At 41.9% G+C, this 16144-nt stretch overlaps 1 protein-coding gene across 3 annotated transcripts in view; it reads left to right on the forward strand.

Moving 5' to 3' along the window:
* Window positions 1-16144, forward strand: part of ARMH3 (armadillo like helical domain containing 3) — a 124468-nt gene that overhangs the window by 45671 nt on the left and 62653 nt on the right. For all 3 annotated transcript variants that reach the window (XM_082286293.1, XM_082286292.1, XM_082286291.1), the window contains exons 21-23: window positions 6393-6475; window positions 7010-7136; window positions 9811-9886. In XM_082286293.1, the coding sequence (XP_082142419.1) occupies window positions 6393-6475; window positions 7010-7136; window positions 9811-9886 (286 nt within the window). The remainder of the gene's footprint in view (window positions 1-6392; window positions 6476-7009; window positions 7137-9810; window positions 9887-16144) is intronic.

Consider the following 16144-nt stretch of genomic DNA (forward strand, 5'->3'; position numbering starts at 1 on the left):
ATTGCCATCAAGCAGCATTGCTCTGGCATCAGCAATCAGCATTTCCATTAAGCTTGCAATTTCACCCTGTTGATTCCATTTAGGTGGGAACAGTGAGTTGTGAGGATGGGGGCTGTATAAAGAAAGTGAAGGGTTGGAGGTGAAATAGCCTGCTTGACTGATCCTGGGAGTGATGGGTTATGCCAGCGTGTGCTCCAGCCCTCTGGCAAGCTGTTGATTCTCATTAAGAAAAGAGCCTGCTTTCATGGATGTACCCCTGAGAGCGAGTCATGGGGAAAAGAGGGAACAGCTGTAGAGTGCTGGTGATGAGGAGCCTGCTAGTTGCCAGCTGCTTTTTGCCACAGAGCTGTGGTGGCTGGGAGGAGGAACTCAGCAGTGCCTGTGGCAGCAAGCCGGGAGGGTAGAGGAGCGTCCAGCCAGGTAATTGTTACAGCAGTGAGCAGGGTGCTCCCTCCTGATCAGAGCAGAGGGAAGGAGCTGGAGCATGTTGACTAGTGATGTTGACAGAGCTTTTACTGCTTCCTCTGCTCCCCTGAGAGGGGACTGCAGCATTGGTGCAACAGTCTTGTTTTCTAGTGCTGTGGGTGATGGACAGGAAGCTGCAAGTGCTGTCCCTGAATAATTGGTTCGCTTGTCCAAGGATGCTGGGATAGTTTGTGCCTCAGGGAGTTCTGGTGCATTAGTTTGTAATAGCAATGTAACTATTTCTTGGACACGCTTCTTATTCCTACAACTCTGTCTGGAAAATACCTCTGTTTGTTCTTTCTTGTCAAACCCAATCTGTAGATACTCATCTCCTCCTGAGTTTCTTTTGATCACTGTTCTTCTCAGTGCTGACTGTGGCCAGATCTGCACCATTTTAACACTTAGGTCATCTCAGAATGTCATATTTGAGCCTTTTGCTTCCCTAAATCTGAATTGCCTTTCAGGTATAGCATTTTTTAGAGGTGATTACTCTTCTGGGGTCTCTTCTCCTCATAGGTGCACAGTGGGCTATGTGGTTATCCTAGCTTAGCCCTTGTGACTTCCAGTCTGGAACAAGAGAGTGGACTGGTCCGTGGTTGTGGTATTGTCGTGCTGCGAGAATCTGGTTTTTTCACATTCTGTACTGTAGTTCCCCTCGTGTAAGGGAATCATGCTGAATTTTGGAATCTGGAAGAACATATAAGAAAGCATTGTTTGGCCTATTTTTTTTTAACAAGTGTTTGATGTAGACCATTTAGAGACAGAACACTAAGCATAGGTGGACCTTTGATCTGGCCAGGTACAGCCAGGGCTCCTCATTTTGCTCTATTTATACTTCCAGTGCTGTTGCAGATAGAATGGTCCTGTTTTCTCTTGTATGTTGGAAGAACTGAAACACAGAAAGACCAGTGATGCTTCCTGAAAAATCTAATCCACTTTATTCTCATTGTGGCCTTAGTTGCACTAAGCCTTAGCAGATCTGGCTTACCATGTGCTACAGTGAGTAGTGTGGCCCTTGCCTTGAGAATACATACACGTGAACAGGGTGGCTATAGAAGATCCAGGGTGGTTATTGTTCTGCTGAAGCACTTGTAGGCAGAGGACTTCTGTGCAGCATGGAAGTGTTGCCCAGATGTCATGATCAGCTGCCTTCTAGTGATATATGGGTGGGGATCCTTCTAAGGAGGCTTTGATTTGAGACATGGGGAGGAGGACACTGAATATACTGTTGACTCAATGGTAACTTCTAGAGGGAATGGGAAAATCACTGTTCTTCCCAGTGTGCCCTGAAAGTTGAAGGGTAGAAAATTGGAGGATTTTAGTAGAGCACTAGATCCTGTTAATGGCTGTTACACTGCAACTGAGGAGTCCTCACATCTCTTTCTCCCTCGCTGCTTTCTTGAGGGCCATTATATGCACCATTAGAAGATTTTTGACCTGTGAGCGCAGCAGATGCAGTGACCGAGGCCTCTGTACTGTGCTCAACCCGTTTGAGCTCTCATTGATGAGTGTCTCAGGGCTCTTCTCTTCTGCTGTGTTGTGCAATAACACATCAGAGCCTTCCGATGCTCCTGGCAGAGTCTGTGCTACATTCTGACTTGCCCAAGGGATGATACTACTACTTTTTTTCCCCCCCCTTTTCTCTTGGTCTATCTCCGTGGTTCTGTTGCATTACAAATGATCCAAACAGGGAACACTGAGATGCTAAAAAAACCCAAAACTATTGTTGTGAATCCCAATTCACCTGGGGCTGAATATACTTCTGTTTGAAACAAGGCTTACAGGGAAAGAGGGTAAATCTGCTATGGGAATAGGAATAGGGGAAGGAGGGAGTGAAGGGCATCTGTAACAGGAATTACCTCCTTCCTGGTAGAAGAAAAGGAGAGATGATGGCTGCCTGCAGTTTTCTCACAGAGGATTGGTTTGGGGGAGGGCAGCAAATAACTGAGCAGGAGTACTGCTGCTCCTTGGCAGACAGAGTGGCTATGGGAGGTGATAAGGGAAAGTGTCTTCAAAAGCAGCTGAGCAGAGAAAGAGCTAAGAGGTTCTTTCACTGCAGTCATTTCAGTTTAAAAAGTAGGGGAGGGTATCTGTGATGTCACTTTTCATCCTTTTGCTATAATAATTCTTTGGAGAGCAAATTGCTTAAGAACCAACCTGCTTTATACCACTTTTTACACAGAGCCAGTCACATGGCTCTGTGTCCACTCAGCATGCTTGTCTGCTTGGGTTTCAGGCTGTAAACATAGTTGTCCAAAGCTGTGTTCTCTTCTTGTTGATTTAAGAGGAACAGCCAGTGCACTCAGTTCAGGTCACTTACATGAAAATACTGGTGGCTGCTTGTTTAGTTAGAGCCTTTTCCCTTTATTGCTAAAGAAGTACTAGTGACCCTGTTGTATTGTGAAGTTATGGATATTTCAAGACTCACCACAGTGGGTGTTTGGGTCGGGCTAATGAATGCCAAGAATAGATACCTTTAGGGAGGAAATAAAAGGCTCTAGAGGGTATTGCAAAAATGGTGCTTTTTTCCAGTTAATGCTGAAATAGATCTCATGCCCAAACCATCCATTGCTGTTAAATCCTGGAGCATAATTTGGGATAAGGTGGCTGAGCCCAAGCAAGGATCACGTTGGTGTCTGCCTGTGCAGCTGGGAGACTGAACTGCTCCTCTGTTGGGAAAAAAAAAAAGGGATAATTTCCTGGCTAGTGTGCAAGGGCAGCCTGCAGGTGGGGTATGAGAGGCGAGCAGTTGATTGCAGCAGGGAAAAAGTGACACATCTGGTTTGGCTTCAGATTGCTCAGGAACAGTGGCATCAGTGCTCCCTTGGAGCTCGAGGGCAGAGGGGTGTTCAGCCAGTTGGACTTTCCTCTAAAGGTTTATTTTGTGCGTGTAATTGTTGCTGAAGGGCACTAGGCATATGAAGCCAGATCTAAAAGTTGTTAGTTCTGAAAACTTCAGGGCATAGCTGTCCTCATTTTCAGTACAGGGTCTGCCTTACAAACAAACTACAGAGACACGGCAAAGGGATTTAAAGGTTCCACAGTGTTCGTGTTCCTTAGAGACACTTGATAGAGGCTGCTGCAGAGTGTGCTGGCATGGAAAAAGATTGGTTGCTCTTTTAGCATCAATGTAGTGTATATCCCAGTTAGGAACACTGCAACTTTTTCTGGAATATGTGGTTTCCTAACACTTGATAAATTTATCAGTGCAGGGCACACAGTGGCTGTAAACCTCTGACGGATTAGTTCTTCTGACCAGGCTCTGAGCCTAGCACTCAGTTTCTTCTTCATGTGAAGCATGTTCCTCTCCTTCCTAGTTCTTAGGGAAGGAGCAGCACAGGTTGTTTTGAGTGGGCTGTGATGCAGTGCAGTTCAGGTATAAATACTGATTTCAAGCAGAGGTAATCTCTTGTCTTCTTTCTAACTGAAACAGGAAAATTAAACATAGATTCATCACAATGGCTGAAACAAATGTAGGGAGAGAACAGAGCTAGTTCTCCTTCAAGTGTTGTCACCAATACAGAGCAGTACAAGTGCTTCAGGGTGGTCTGTGAGAAGTATTGCAGTGGGCATTTGTAGGGTGCTTGTCCTCGTCATTTGGTGAGTGCTTGTGCTCTGGACAAATACGCTCGTTCTTTTCAAAATAGTTCTCATCACGGGCAGCTTTCGTGTTCACTGTTTTTGGATGTTCAGTGGTGGCTTCTTGTCACGCTGTGCCATGACCTGCTGGCAAAGGCCATTCAGGAGGGCTCTTGCGGTAGAGCAAGGGGCAAAGAGATGAACATGAGGCTTCTCACAACTTGTCATAAGAAATCCAGAGCTCTGCTACTTTGCTTCCACAAACCCAAGCTGCTGGTAGTTGAACAGCAGCACCTGTTCATGAGCTGTGGCCCTGTGGACTTTCATGGCTGGGAAGGAGGTAAAGCCTTGTAACTAAATGCTTGAAACTCTGAGATGGAGAGACGGCTGATGAGCTGCTGTGACAGAGATGCAGGGCAGCTGTCTGCAGTCCAAGGCACTGACTGCAGGAGAGTTTTTTGCTATGGAGGTTTGGTTACCTTGGCAACCTGTTTTTAGCTGGATCTTTGCTCCAGTGGAGAGCCCATCTGTACCTGCTACTTTGTTTTGAAACGTTTGTTTTGCAGAAAAGTAACTGACAGGGGTATTTCCAGAGCTGTGTTATTGTGGAATCCAAGTTCTGGTTTTGGTCCCAGGAGTTTCTGATGATGGGGTGATGATGGTGTGGAGAGTTATGTGGCTGGATTGAAAAGGTGTGAATGAATGTGCTTCATGAGGTGAGCTGCAGACATGGAAGGGAGAAATGCTATTACTGATGGTTAAATCCTGGAATAGCTCTGAAAGATACATCACTTGCACGTCTGGAGTTTGCAGAGAGCTTTGTTCGTTCCTGGTTTGCAGTTCAGCATCAGCCACCCACTGGAAGATTAAACTGAAGTAGCTTCTGCCTGTGATGAGTAAATACCCGCCTTGGGGCTATAGGCTTCCCTTTGGGTGTGCATATATAAACTTTTGATACTCATGGTGAACTTCTGGTATTGTAAAGTAGAGGTTGCAGGACTGCATTTAGAATCTGACAGTTTCCTTTAATTCAAGGTCTGACCAGTGTGTTCACATCATTTTGCTGTAGGTGTTTTGATTTTACCTCTGTAATCTTGAAGGGGATGAGTATCTAAATTCTGCCCATACCTCATTCCTGTTCCCTGTGCTTTATCTCTTCCTCTTTCATAGCCTGTACTTTGGGCTGAGGTGAATGGTTTTTTCTGCATTAGCTGTGGAGCTCTCCCAAACCACAGCTTATTTTCTCACAGGTTACTGGGTAGTGTGTGATGCTTGTGTAATGGTGGGGGGAAAAAAGGGATTAACAAGTTCTACTTGTGCCTGTAAAAAAATTGGAGTAATGCCTGGTATTGTTCTGTTGGATGAAGTTGCCAATTAGTAGATAATTAAGAACCTTTAAAAAAAGGTGTGTACAGTGTTCCAGCATTGACTTTTCATGACATCTTAATTCAGACGTTTTAAGTCTTGAAATCTGTTGACTTCAGAGCAGAGAGTACATTAAGAACCTCTTCCAGTCAGCCTTCAGCTTTTACTCTTGAACAGCTATAATGCAGAAGAAGCTAGTTTTCTGAAAATCTCAACAACTAGAAAAAAAAAAGATAAGGAACTTTACATTTTATTAAAGTGCATGGAATATAGTTGTTTATTGTAAAGTCTCTTTGATTAAAGCATTTTTAGCCAACCTTTTTGTTAATTACCACTGTTACTAACTGATACTGGGTGGTTACAGCAGGAGCTTTTGTTGTTTTATTATTTAAGACAAGTTTGAACCAGATCTGTAATCTTTATGGCACAGCCCCAGATAACTGGCACAATAAAGTACTACATCCTTCTTTTTAGCAGTGCAGTAGCATTGACACAGAGCTACAGAAAAGCTGTGCTGTGGGGGTTTTCTTACCTTTTTTATTTTTTATAACTGCATGTATCAACAAGAGTGACAGTTTGGGGCTGACTATGCATGTATCATGGTGGTGATATATGAAGCAGAAACAAGACAGTTGGATTCTCCAACCCCAAAGCTCACTCCAGGATCTAGCAGATAGAAAAATCTCCATGAGCTGACTGAGCTAACAAGAGATGTACCTTGAGCCTGAGTAGATTTGATTGGGAAGTCAGTGAAGGAGAATAAATGTGGGAAGGTAAAATAGCTGTCACTTACCTGTTCAGCCAAGTATTTTAGCAACAAAAAGCACCGCTAAACCCTACATATAAATTGATACATTTCTGAGGTGAATAGCTGGCATTTAGTTTAGCTTGCACTAGGTTATGTAAATGCATCTGTATTTAAGTGACTTGATGATGGCTTTGCTTTTTATACTATTTTAAAAATACTTACTATTTTCTCCTAGCTTTGATCAACTTGTTGAAGTTCCTCATGTCTAATGAAACTGTGTTGCTGGCCAAGCACAACATCTTCACCCTTGCTCTTATGGTGAGCATCTTTACCCTTGCACAAATCCTCTTATCTTTTAACAACTTAATTGTGAATGAATCTTAGGAAAGAATTGTAATCCTGAAAGGATTCCAGAAAGGATTGCTGGCTTGTTAAGGAGGTATGAGAACAGGGCCATGAAGCAGAGGAGTATCATTGTGGTTGGTTTCTCTAGGTGTTTGGAAAGGACAGTGCTTGGACTAACTATAGGGTCGGCTCACTGAAATAAGTCTATGTGAGGAAAGGCCTAGTTTAATTTTCCAGATTTGATAATATTTTTTTCTTGTTCTGTGGCCCTTTGTATGCAGAATAGAAATGTGTTTTTCTGGTCCCAGATAAAACAGTATTTAAGCTTCTTGTCTGTCTCTTTGGTACTATAAAGAAAATAATAAATAAAGCAATGAGGTAATGTCATGCTATCTGCTGCAACTGCAAGCTGTTTATTTGAAGGTTTTGGACATAGTTTGTACTGTTTCTGATGCAGAATAAATTTGGGATAAATATTCCTGTTGCAACTTCTTTTCACTTGTATAGGTTGTGAACCTGTTTAACATGTTCATCACTTACGGAGACACATTTCTGCCCACTCCCAGCAGCTATGATGAGCTCTATTATGAAATCATTCGGATGCACCAGAATTTTGACAACCTTTATTCTATGGGTAAGTACCTCCTGACTCGTCAGGATTGCTGCTGCCTGGAAGTGAGTGTGGTGGAAGAGGGATGTTTGTGTCAGGTGTTTCCTGTCTATCTGCTACTCGTGTGTCGTGCTGGGTGAACATGTTTTGTGTACTAGGGCATGTTGGTAAATTAAGAATTGAGAGAGGGATAAACTTGCTAAAAGGATAATTTTTTTTTTAAATGTCAAAAGAATACGAACAGACTCCTTGCCCCTCTCTCTGTCACTTCATGTTGGAAATAAAAATTTGTTTTTACAATGGAGTATGTGGTATTTCATGCATTTCTGTGTAGTTTTCCTCTATTACATTCAACAGTTTCAAGTCAAAAGGCAGGTACGTGCTGCAGAACCATCCAGCATAGAGAACTACTGAATGCAAAGAAGGATTTGGAGAAGAATTTGAGAAACTTATAGCAAGAAGCTTGCTGTGCTAGACAAATCACATCTACTTCACTCTTTGCCAAAGCAACCAAGAAAACAGCCCTCACAAACCTGCTTGCAGTGACAAGTGAATCACTGGACTGAAGAATGTGCCCACTGGCAAAACAGGGAGAAGCTGCCATCCTTCAGCAAGAGAGGGAAGGGAGCCAAGTGACACCCAGCAGGAAAGAGGAGCAAAGAAGAGCAAGGAATGCATGGAGACATAATCAGGCAGTGTTATACGCAGGAACCTGCAGCCCAGGGTAGTTGCAGCAGCACTGGTGTGCTGCATAACTTGAAGCTGCGAAAAAAAGAATATAGTTATGTTCTTTGTTTGCTTTATTACGAAAGGACCTCTCATTCATTTACCCTCTGTTCCCTTCTCAGCATGATCTCCCAATGAACAACAGGCATTAATATAAGCTTATAAGGAGAGTTAAAGGGCAGACAGTTGGCCACAGCCCTCTTCTGACATGAAGAGAGACATCCTCACCTAAATAAAAGTAGCCGACTACCCTCTGTAACTGCAAGCAGAAACAAGCTGCCCTTTTGTAAGAATTCCCTACAGTTTTCAGCCATTACATAAGGGTTCACTTGGCCATTTTTGTGCCCTCTGAGTGCATAAGATTTTTTGCTAACCCGTTTTCTACTCTCAAGAGTTGCAGCTAGTAAAATGAGGTGCTTCTACTAGCTAATAATTTTTTCAAACCCATCCCTTGTGGAAGCTGAAGATACGTGGAGTAGAAGAATAATGCACTTAGATACTTCCTCAGTTGGGTTGCAAAAGGCACACCACACCTGACCTGTTAAAACAATTCATTTCTCACATGAATGTTTGCCATCCTACGCAGAGTAAACCCCATTTAATTACTCTTGCAGATGCCTGAATTGAAACTCTCTCTGCATATATTACTTCAGATACTCATGTACAGTACCTACTATTTGACAAAACAATGTTACTCAGAGCTGACAACTTTTTTCTGCAGATGACATGTAATGGTAGAATAGAAGGTGAGAAGGTAGCACTGTCTCAAGCTGATGAAAGCCACCAGGTGTCCTGATAGTTTCCTTTGCTTGTCAGCCCATTTCTGAGACTACAGTGACCCTTCTGTCCCCTAGCCTTGGGGTGTTGGTTAGCGCAGATGAGAAAACTGCCCTGTCCTTTAGTTTTTCTGTTAATGTGGTTGAAACTTTGCATGTTGGGAGTGGAGGTGGAATCTAATTGATTTGGTTTTTTTTCTCTTGTTCTGAAACTGAACTTTATCCAGATTTGCAGGACTGAAAGCTTCTGTCCTGCAATTATAGGCATAAGTATGTGGCCAATGTGCTTAATCATTCACTTGCAACATCCATGTTTCTGGATGATCCTAAATTCAGATGGTGAGCTGTTCCTTCACTTCTAAATTGAGGGTGAACTTTTGTTGTGGAATCTAACCCCCAGAAAACCATGTATGTGCAAATTAATAGAAAATTCCCTTTGTTCAGGCAATATGGAAATTAATCAAAACATCTGCTACAGGATCTGTTACTGTTTTGATGCTTATCAAGAGATGTGCAGGTAACTGCCACCATAAAAACACTACATATTTTGACCTAAATAAATATTTTTGGTACTCTGGCAGAAAAGAATTGGGTTCCCTAGTTGTTCCTGTTGCAGAATGTTTCAGATCTGCTCTTAAGTCTGTCAGAGACCATCTGTGCAAGAGAACCCCACCTTTCTTCTTACAGGGAGTGTTTTTTCTTTAGGCTGGTGTGTAATTCCTGTCTGCAGCTCTAGATAAATGGGCATGTAAAGAATTTCATCATTGCTGGAGAGGGTTTAAACTGCAGTATGTAGTCCAGTTCAGATGGAACCTTGCATAAGCAGGAGCTGGAGGAGAACAGCTGTGTGTGGAATAAAAGCTATTCTAAGCTTGGGACGCTGCCCTGTTTCTGGGGAAAATGAGCTGTGTGTGATAATGAAAGCAGTTAGGAGGACCCTGCTTCTTCTATCCCCTCTGCCTCCAAGTTGTTACTCTCTTCTTCTCACCCCTTCCTTGTTCCTTATGTTTCTTAGATGGGCTTTGAAGGGAACTTCTGCCCTGGATCACGGATCATCTCAAAGATGACCGTTGCTTTGATGTGGTTCCTGGACTGCCATCTTGCCAAAGCAGAATTTTTTTTTTTTTTTTTTTCCTGTTTTGAATTATGAAATTGCCAGTTCTGTGCCAGCACTGTTAACTCTCTTCTCCTTTCAGTTCTAAGGCTGTCTACCAATGCTGGTCAATGGAAAGAGCCTGCAAGCAAGGTGACCCATGCATTAGTCAATATTAGGTAAGGAGTAGAAGTTAATTACTCTTTTAAAATTTCTCATTTCCTGTGTGACTACATTTTTATCATGACACTTTCACATTTGTTTGAATGAATTTTGTTTTCAATTTGTTCTAATTGTTGGGCTAAATTGTTGCTCTAAACAGGGCCCACAGGCATAAAGGAAGGATCACCAGAATTTGATTGTCCTCTAATAATTCTCTCCGCTCTTCTGTAGACTGAGTGCTTTGAAAGCATAGCACAAACTGTAATGAATTAATCCTCACATCGTTCTTGGGAGAAGTTACACAGTAGAGAATAATGCTGTGCTGGCAGAGCAATTGTGAACCTAATGGATTTCTGTTGCGTGATTCTATTGCAATTCCACAAAGCTATGAAGGGGACTGTAAGCCTGCTGTTATAAGCAGATTTGAGGCCTCTTAACATTGCAAGAGTTTTGTGTGTGTTTAAAACTGATTATTTAAGGACACTTCAGTGTTCTCTTAAACTTCTTCCTGTTCAAGGGCAGAAGGGGAAAAGTTATGCTTTACTTGTAAGACTAAAGAGTGTAAATCTAGGTATGTATTCTTTCACAGTGGCAATAACTTATTTTTCTGGCACCTGAAGCAGCTACTACTGCCCAAGCTGGGTACTCGGCAAGAGGATCATGGATATGATTGATTGGAAAACGGAGGAATGTTGAGAGGGAAAATTTACTTCTTAGCTCTGGCTTGTAAACAAACCATAAAAGATATAAGTATTTATACTGAAAAAAAAATCTGTCTACCACTTCCCTAGTCACCCCAGACACTTGGTGTCTGTGCAACACCAAGTAGCTCACTACCGTTGTATTTCTAGGCTAGTACTTGTTTTCCTCACTACAAAAGGCATTGTGTAGGACAAACTCTCTGAGGGCATCTTTCAAGTCAATATGCATCTTACGTGTCTGTAAACCACCTTAAAGATTCCCTTAATAAGTCTGTAAGCTTGATAACATCATGTGTGATTTTAGACTTGCTTTGCTACTATCCTTATTTTTGGTTTTTTTTAAAGAGATGTAAGTGAACACTTGTGGGTAGATAGTGCACTAGGAGTAAAGCAGCAGAACAGGTGGCTGTTGACTAATGTCAGTTAATGTGACACAAAGTGTCTGCTTTGGGAATGCTGTGTGTAACCAGGGAGGGAAGTCTAAGCTGGGAAGAGAGAAAAACCAGTTGATCACAGAGGGTTTGTGCTCACTGCTGGTTTGTGGAACCGAGACTTTGCATGGGCTTATTTCCTGTTGGCTTCACAACTGCTTCTGTGAAGATCAGCGTGCAATTGAGACAAGATGCAACCAAAAAACTGGCACCGTGATACCCCTTTGTATTGGTTCTGCACGGCCTGGTTTTCGGTAGCAGGGGGGGCACAGAGGTGGTTCCTGTGAGGAGCTCCTGGAAGCTTCCACCATGTCCAGCAGAGCCAGTCTCTGATGGCTCTGAAAGATGGACATGCTGCCGGCCAAAACTGGGCCAAGGAGAGAGGTTGGAAATGCCTCTGTGATGACATATTTAAGAAGAAAATCAAAACAAAGTCACACAGTTTTGCTTCTAGTCAGAGAAGACGAGGAGGTGAGAACATGTGTGTCCCTTCAAGGACAGCCTGTATCAGACATGTTCAGAACGTGGTGATGTCTGGAATCAGTGAAGCCTCTAGTCTGTTTCTCTTCTGAACTTCTGGTAGCTTTATCCTGCTCCACCCAACTGCTCATCTGTGTTGAAATTTCATGAATGACTGCTTTTCGTTCGGTGAAATTAGTAAAGTCTAAATTATGGATGATTGAAGGCCTTGAGAGGGATTAGAATTCTGAGAAGTTAGTCTGTTTGATTTATCCCATTTCCTCACTACCAAAAGAAAAGGAAGGAGGGAGAATTTTATCTTCTGGTTTGTTTTTTTCTGATGGTAAAAATACTGCATTTGAAGGGTTCTTTAGTTGACTAGATTTCAGAGCAGCCAGAGAAATCCAAGGGTGTAGTGTGCTTGTGTGAAGGTGTCTGACAGTGCGATGGTTCAAAGTGGTGACTGGGACTAGAACTAGACTTAGCTCCCCATTATCTGGGTATCTGTTTGTTTGTGCCACTTCTGTTTTCCCTTAGAGCGATCTTAGTGTACTGTGTCTTATTTGGCTGCTTTTGCCACAAAGGAAATGAATTTAGAGGAATCCACACTGGATTTTTTCCTCACCTTGCTTCATCATTCTGGAAAGTTTTTGAGTAGTGATTACCTGCTTTTTGCTGTAACTGTGCAGTGCTAAGTCATGCTTTGGTTTATATCTTGGTCTCGTTACACAAGCTATTTAAAAATAAATAAACATTGCAATTTCCTTATCCTAGGGCTTTTAGTGGGTTTTCTAAATGTAAAAGCATCTGCCTGTGCATGCATACAGTGGGCTTCAACAAGTGTCTTAAATCCTAGTGTACAGTTTTATGGGTATTTCTGCCGGGAGAGGAGTGGTGAGTCCTTTACAATGTTCAAAGGCTGCAATGCATTTGTGTTACAGGAGTAACTGTTGAGGAGACACCAGAACAGTCCTGCTTGTACCCCACAGTGCTGGACTGATGAGCTCAGCTGATTAATTGTTTAAATAGAGAGTCAGGATGAGTAATGCCTAGAGAATCTTAGACATGTTCTTCTTTAAACTCAGCCACAGAGAGAGATCCTGCTTTGTGTATCCTATTATGGTATGAACAGTACCTTTTAGTTAGACTAAAAGTTCTCCACTAGACAGTCTGAGTTTTGTTGTTGCTGATTATTTGATTTTTCTTGTCCTTATTCCAGTGAAAAAAGGAGTCATGAATATTCTTTTTGAGTATTGAGAGATAGGAAGCCTATTCCTGCCTTCTCTCCTTTCTACAGATAATTCGTAATTTCTGTCCAACTCAAAGAAAATGAAAAATTGAAGAAGAAAGAATAATAATATCCTTATCTGTCTGAAAATCTTACATACCAAACTGGAATGAGTGATTCTGATTGCTGTCCTATCTCATAATAGTCATTATGATTTCTGTCTGTGGATTTGTCTCTGTGGTTTTCATAAATAATTGAGATGTGGTAGACTGCAAGATACAGCTGCAGCACTGATGGGGTTGAAATAGGAAGGTGCAGCAGTTGGTGGTTTGAGAACTCACCTTCTCACCTCTGAGGAAATAAACACATTTTGAGACAAGTTTTTTTTTTTTAAACTAATGAGCCTCTTCAAGATAACATTGTGCAGGTTTGCATTTAATGAGAATTTTATTAACGCAGGGTTCAAAGGGGCATTTTCTGATTGCCTATTCAGTGAGAAAGGTGGCAGCTGAATCCCTGTATTCTTTTAATAGACTTTCTTCTGATCAGGATTCTTCCAAGGTGAATAAATAGATTAACTCGATGATTAATAGACTGAATTTCTCCCTTGTCTGAAATTCAGCCCCATCATAATTTTTAAAGTAATTCTATTTTTCTCACTGAAACACTTTTAATATGCAGAGAGTAAGTTAGTAGCATGGAACTAGGTGATAGGATTATTTTTTGAAGGTGTTTTCTGTGCTGTTGTAGCATACGCTGCAATCCTTACTTGGGTGCTTTTGTTCACTCTTCCATCTTGCAGTTACTTTTGTTCCACTTGAGCCACCCTGTGTGATCCTCTTTCCTTGAATGGAAGGTGCTGCTTTTGCCAAGGCTGCTTTTGGGGTTGTAAAGGAGAGATGGGATTTGGGAGGAGCACTCAAGAGCATTGCATGGATGCGTGTAAAATGGTTGTGCTTGGTGCCAGTCTATGCAGGAGCACTCTGAAGGAACATTTGCAATTTTACTTAGGCCAAATTGGGCTGTGCTTGTTTGCTGTAGGACACTTGGCCCTGACACTAGAGCTCCTGATAAATTACCAGCACTCACAGCACTGCACTTATTGAAAACATTGACAGACGACAAGGCTTAATTCAGATATTTCTTAGAAAGTGGGTGGCTGCAAGCAGTCCACATCATACCTTCAGCATGGTTCCACCACAGTGAAAGGAATTCAGCATCTGTTTAAGGGGAGAGAAGACCAAAATGCTGGTGACCTAGTTATGTCGCAATGGCTTTTTTGCAGGATGTGTGAAAGTGGACCTGCTGACAGAGAAATGCATCTGTTTTTGTGGCGTAGGTGGTGACCTATGGATTACAGTCAGCTGAGACTGTGTACAAAATATGTTTACATCTGTACACACACACTTTCTTCGTTCTCTCTCTGTACAGACATAGTGGACATACAAACACATTTCTTGCCAATATGAGTGAGATTGAAAATGGGAGAGCAAGCTTAAAGCTTGTTTATGAAAAGAAATGATCAAGAAAATCGATGGGCATATATATTAAAAGATGGATGTCTGTGTGCACATTGTAGGTATATGCACTTACATAATGTGAATATCCATATAGGGATGTCTGTGCATATATAAATACATACATAATACATATACAGACATACCCACATATATACACTTAAATTATATATATTTGTTTACATGTAGAACACACACAAATACGTTTCCTTTGACAATGGGTTTATTAAAGCCATAATCTCCCAGCTGAAAATACCAAGCACCTGCTTGTTTGCAGCTTCTCCCAGATGAGCCACAAGGGTTGGCTAAGGATGCTCAGGTGTTGCTCCTTCCAGCAGTACTGTTGCACTGGATGAGTCCCCTGGGACTGTGGGACAATGTGGAACTGCTCAGGGCCAGCCAGTGCAGAGCAGCAGAGGGTGCTCAGGCATGCAGATTACAACCCACAATGATCTGGAGTTCATTCCCTGCAATTCTTAAAACCACCTGTGAGAACTACACTGATGGAATAACAACTCCATTGAATTGTTCACTGAGGTGTGTTTAATGGTAATGACCTCTGACATGCTGTCACTGCTAATCAGCCTTACTGAGTTCAGATCACAGGATAGTACAAGACAGTCAACAATTACTTTTTTTAATAAGAAAAAAACCAACAAAGCTCAAAGAGAAACCCAGAGTTGTATATTATAGGTACTTTTAAATCATAACACAAGCTTAGTAAGATTATGGATCAATTCTTACTAAAATGATATAAGGAAACTTCTGAGGTTTATGCATCCAAGCTATTTGAAGAATTAGTTCATTGCAGTTTTCAGGTGGTAGCCTGAAAAAATTCTGATGCTGAAAAATGAATAGCAGATTTTAGATGAGGATTCTGGCTTTGTTCTGGTTCTTTTTTAGTGATCTGTGGTCACTCCTCACTGAAGGAGCAAAACTAGCATACCCTTCTTGTCATTTCATGTGTTTCTTGTTGCATGGTTTTCTGATTGCACAGGGACTCTGGCACAGCAGAACAGTTCCTGGAATGCCACAGTGGTTATAAGAGAGTTATAGTGGTTACTCAGAGTTCACCTGCTACCACTGCTTGTTTTTCACTCAACCTTGCAGTATTGTGGTAGGGAAGGTTCCTTTGCTAGGTGGAACAGATCTTGATGTGAACAGATCCTGGCATTAGCTGGCACCTGAACAGAGGAAGCAAGTGGTGGAAAGGGAAAGACCTTATGACCAGCAACATATTAACAGAAGAATCAAAAGGGAAGGAAAGAAGCATTCCTGTCTTGGGTTGCAATGTTTCATCTTTTCTCAGCAGTCTTTACACATGTTTCAATTATTTTTATTAATGTTTAAGGCTTTCATCTAGTCTTGTAACTTCAGCGCTTCGTTTCTTGTACATTATCTGATTTCTTCTCGAGGCAGCAGTGTTAGTTTTCAGTTTTTGCTTTTATTTACTAGCTGATTCATCTTGGTGTATTTGTTTTACAGAGCCATAGCCAATTTTGTTCTGCTATAATTTTCTTTCATTCTTTCTCATTCATGCAATGTCTTAATTAAATGTTGTCTCTGCCACTGGCCCTAATCCAGAGAGCAAACCTGTTGGTTGAGTGGCATTGTATGGACCAGTTCCACAAACACAGCAGCATGGTTCAGCAAGTCAGGTACAATCCCAGGTCACCTTCCTTCTTCCTGCTATTTACTTCCATTTCAGTTACGGCTGCCTGGGAAGGGACTCTGACAATGTCAAGCCTGTTTTCTCTTTAATCTACTTTTATTTTGGAAGGATTGATTTCTTTTTTTTATTTTTTTCGTGATGACTTACAGTTTCTGGAGCTGACGCTGATTTTAGGCGAAGATGTTTGTATGGCAGAGAATGCCTCTGTCTGAGATACCATAGCCATGGCTTGCTTTCTTCAGTGCACTTGGATGTCATTCTGCAGAG

This window comes from Coloeus monedula (genome assembly GCF_965178545.1).
Source record: "Coloeus monedula genome assembly, chromosome: 8".
NCBI lineage: Eukaryota > Metazoa > Chordata > Aves > Passeriformes > Corvidae > Coloeus > Coloeus monedula.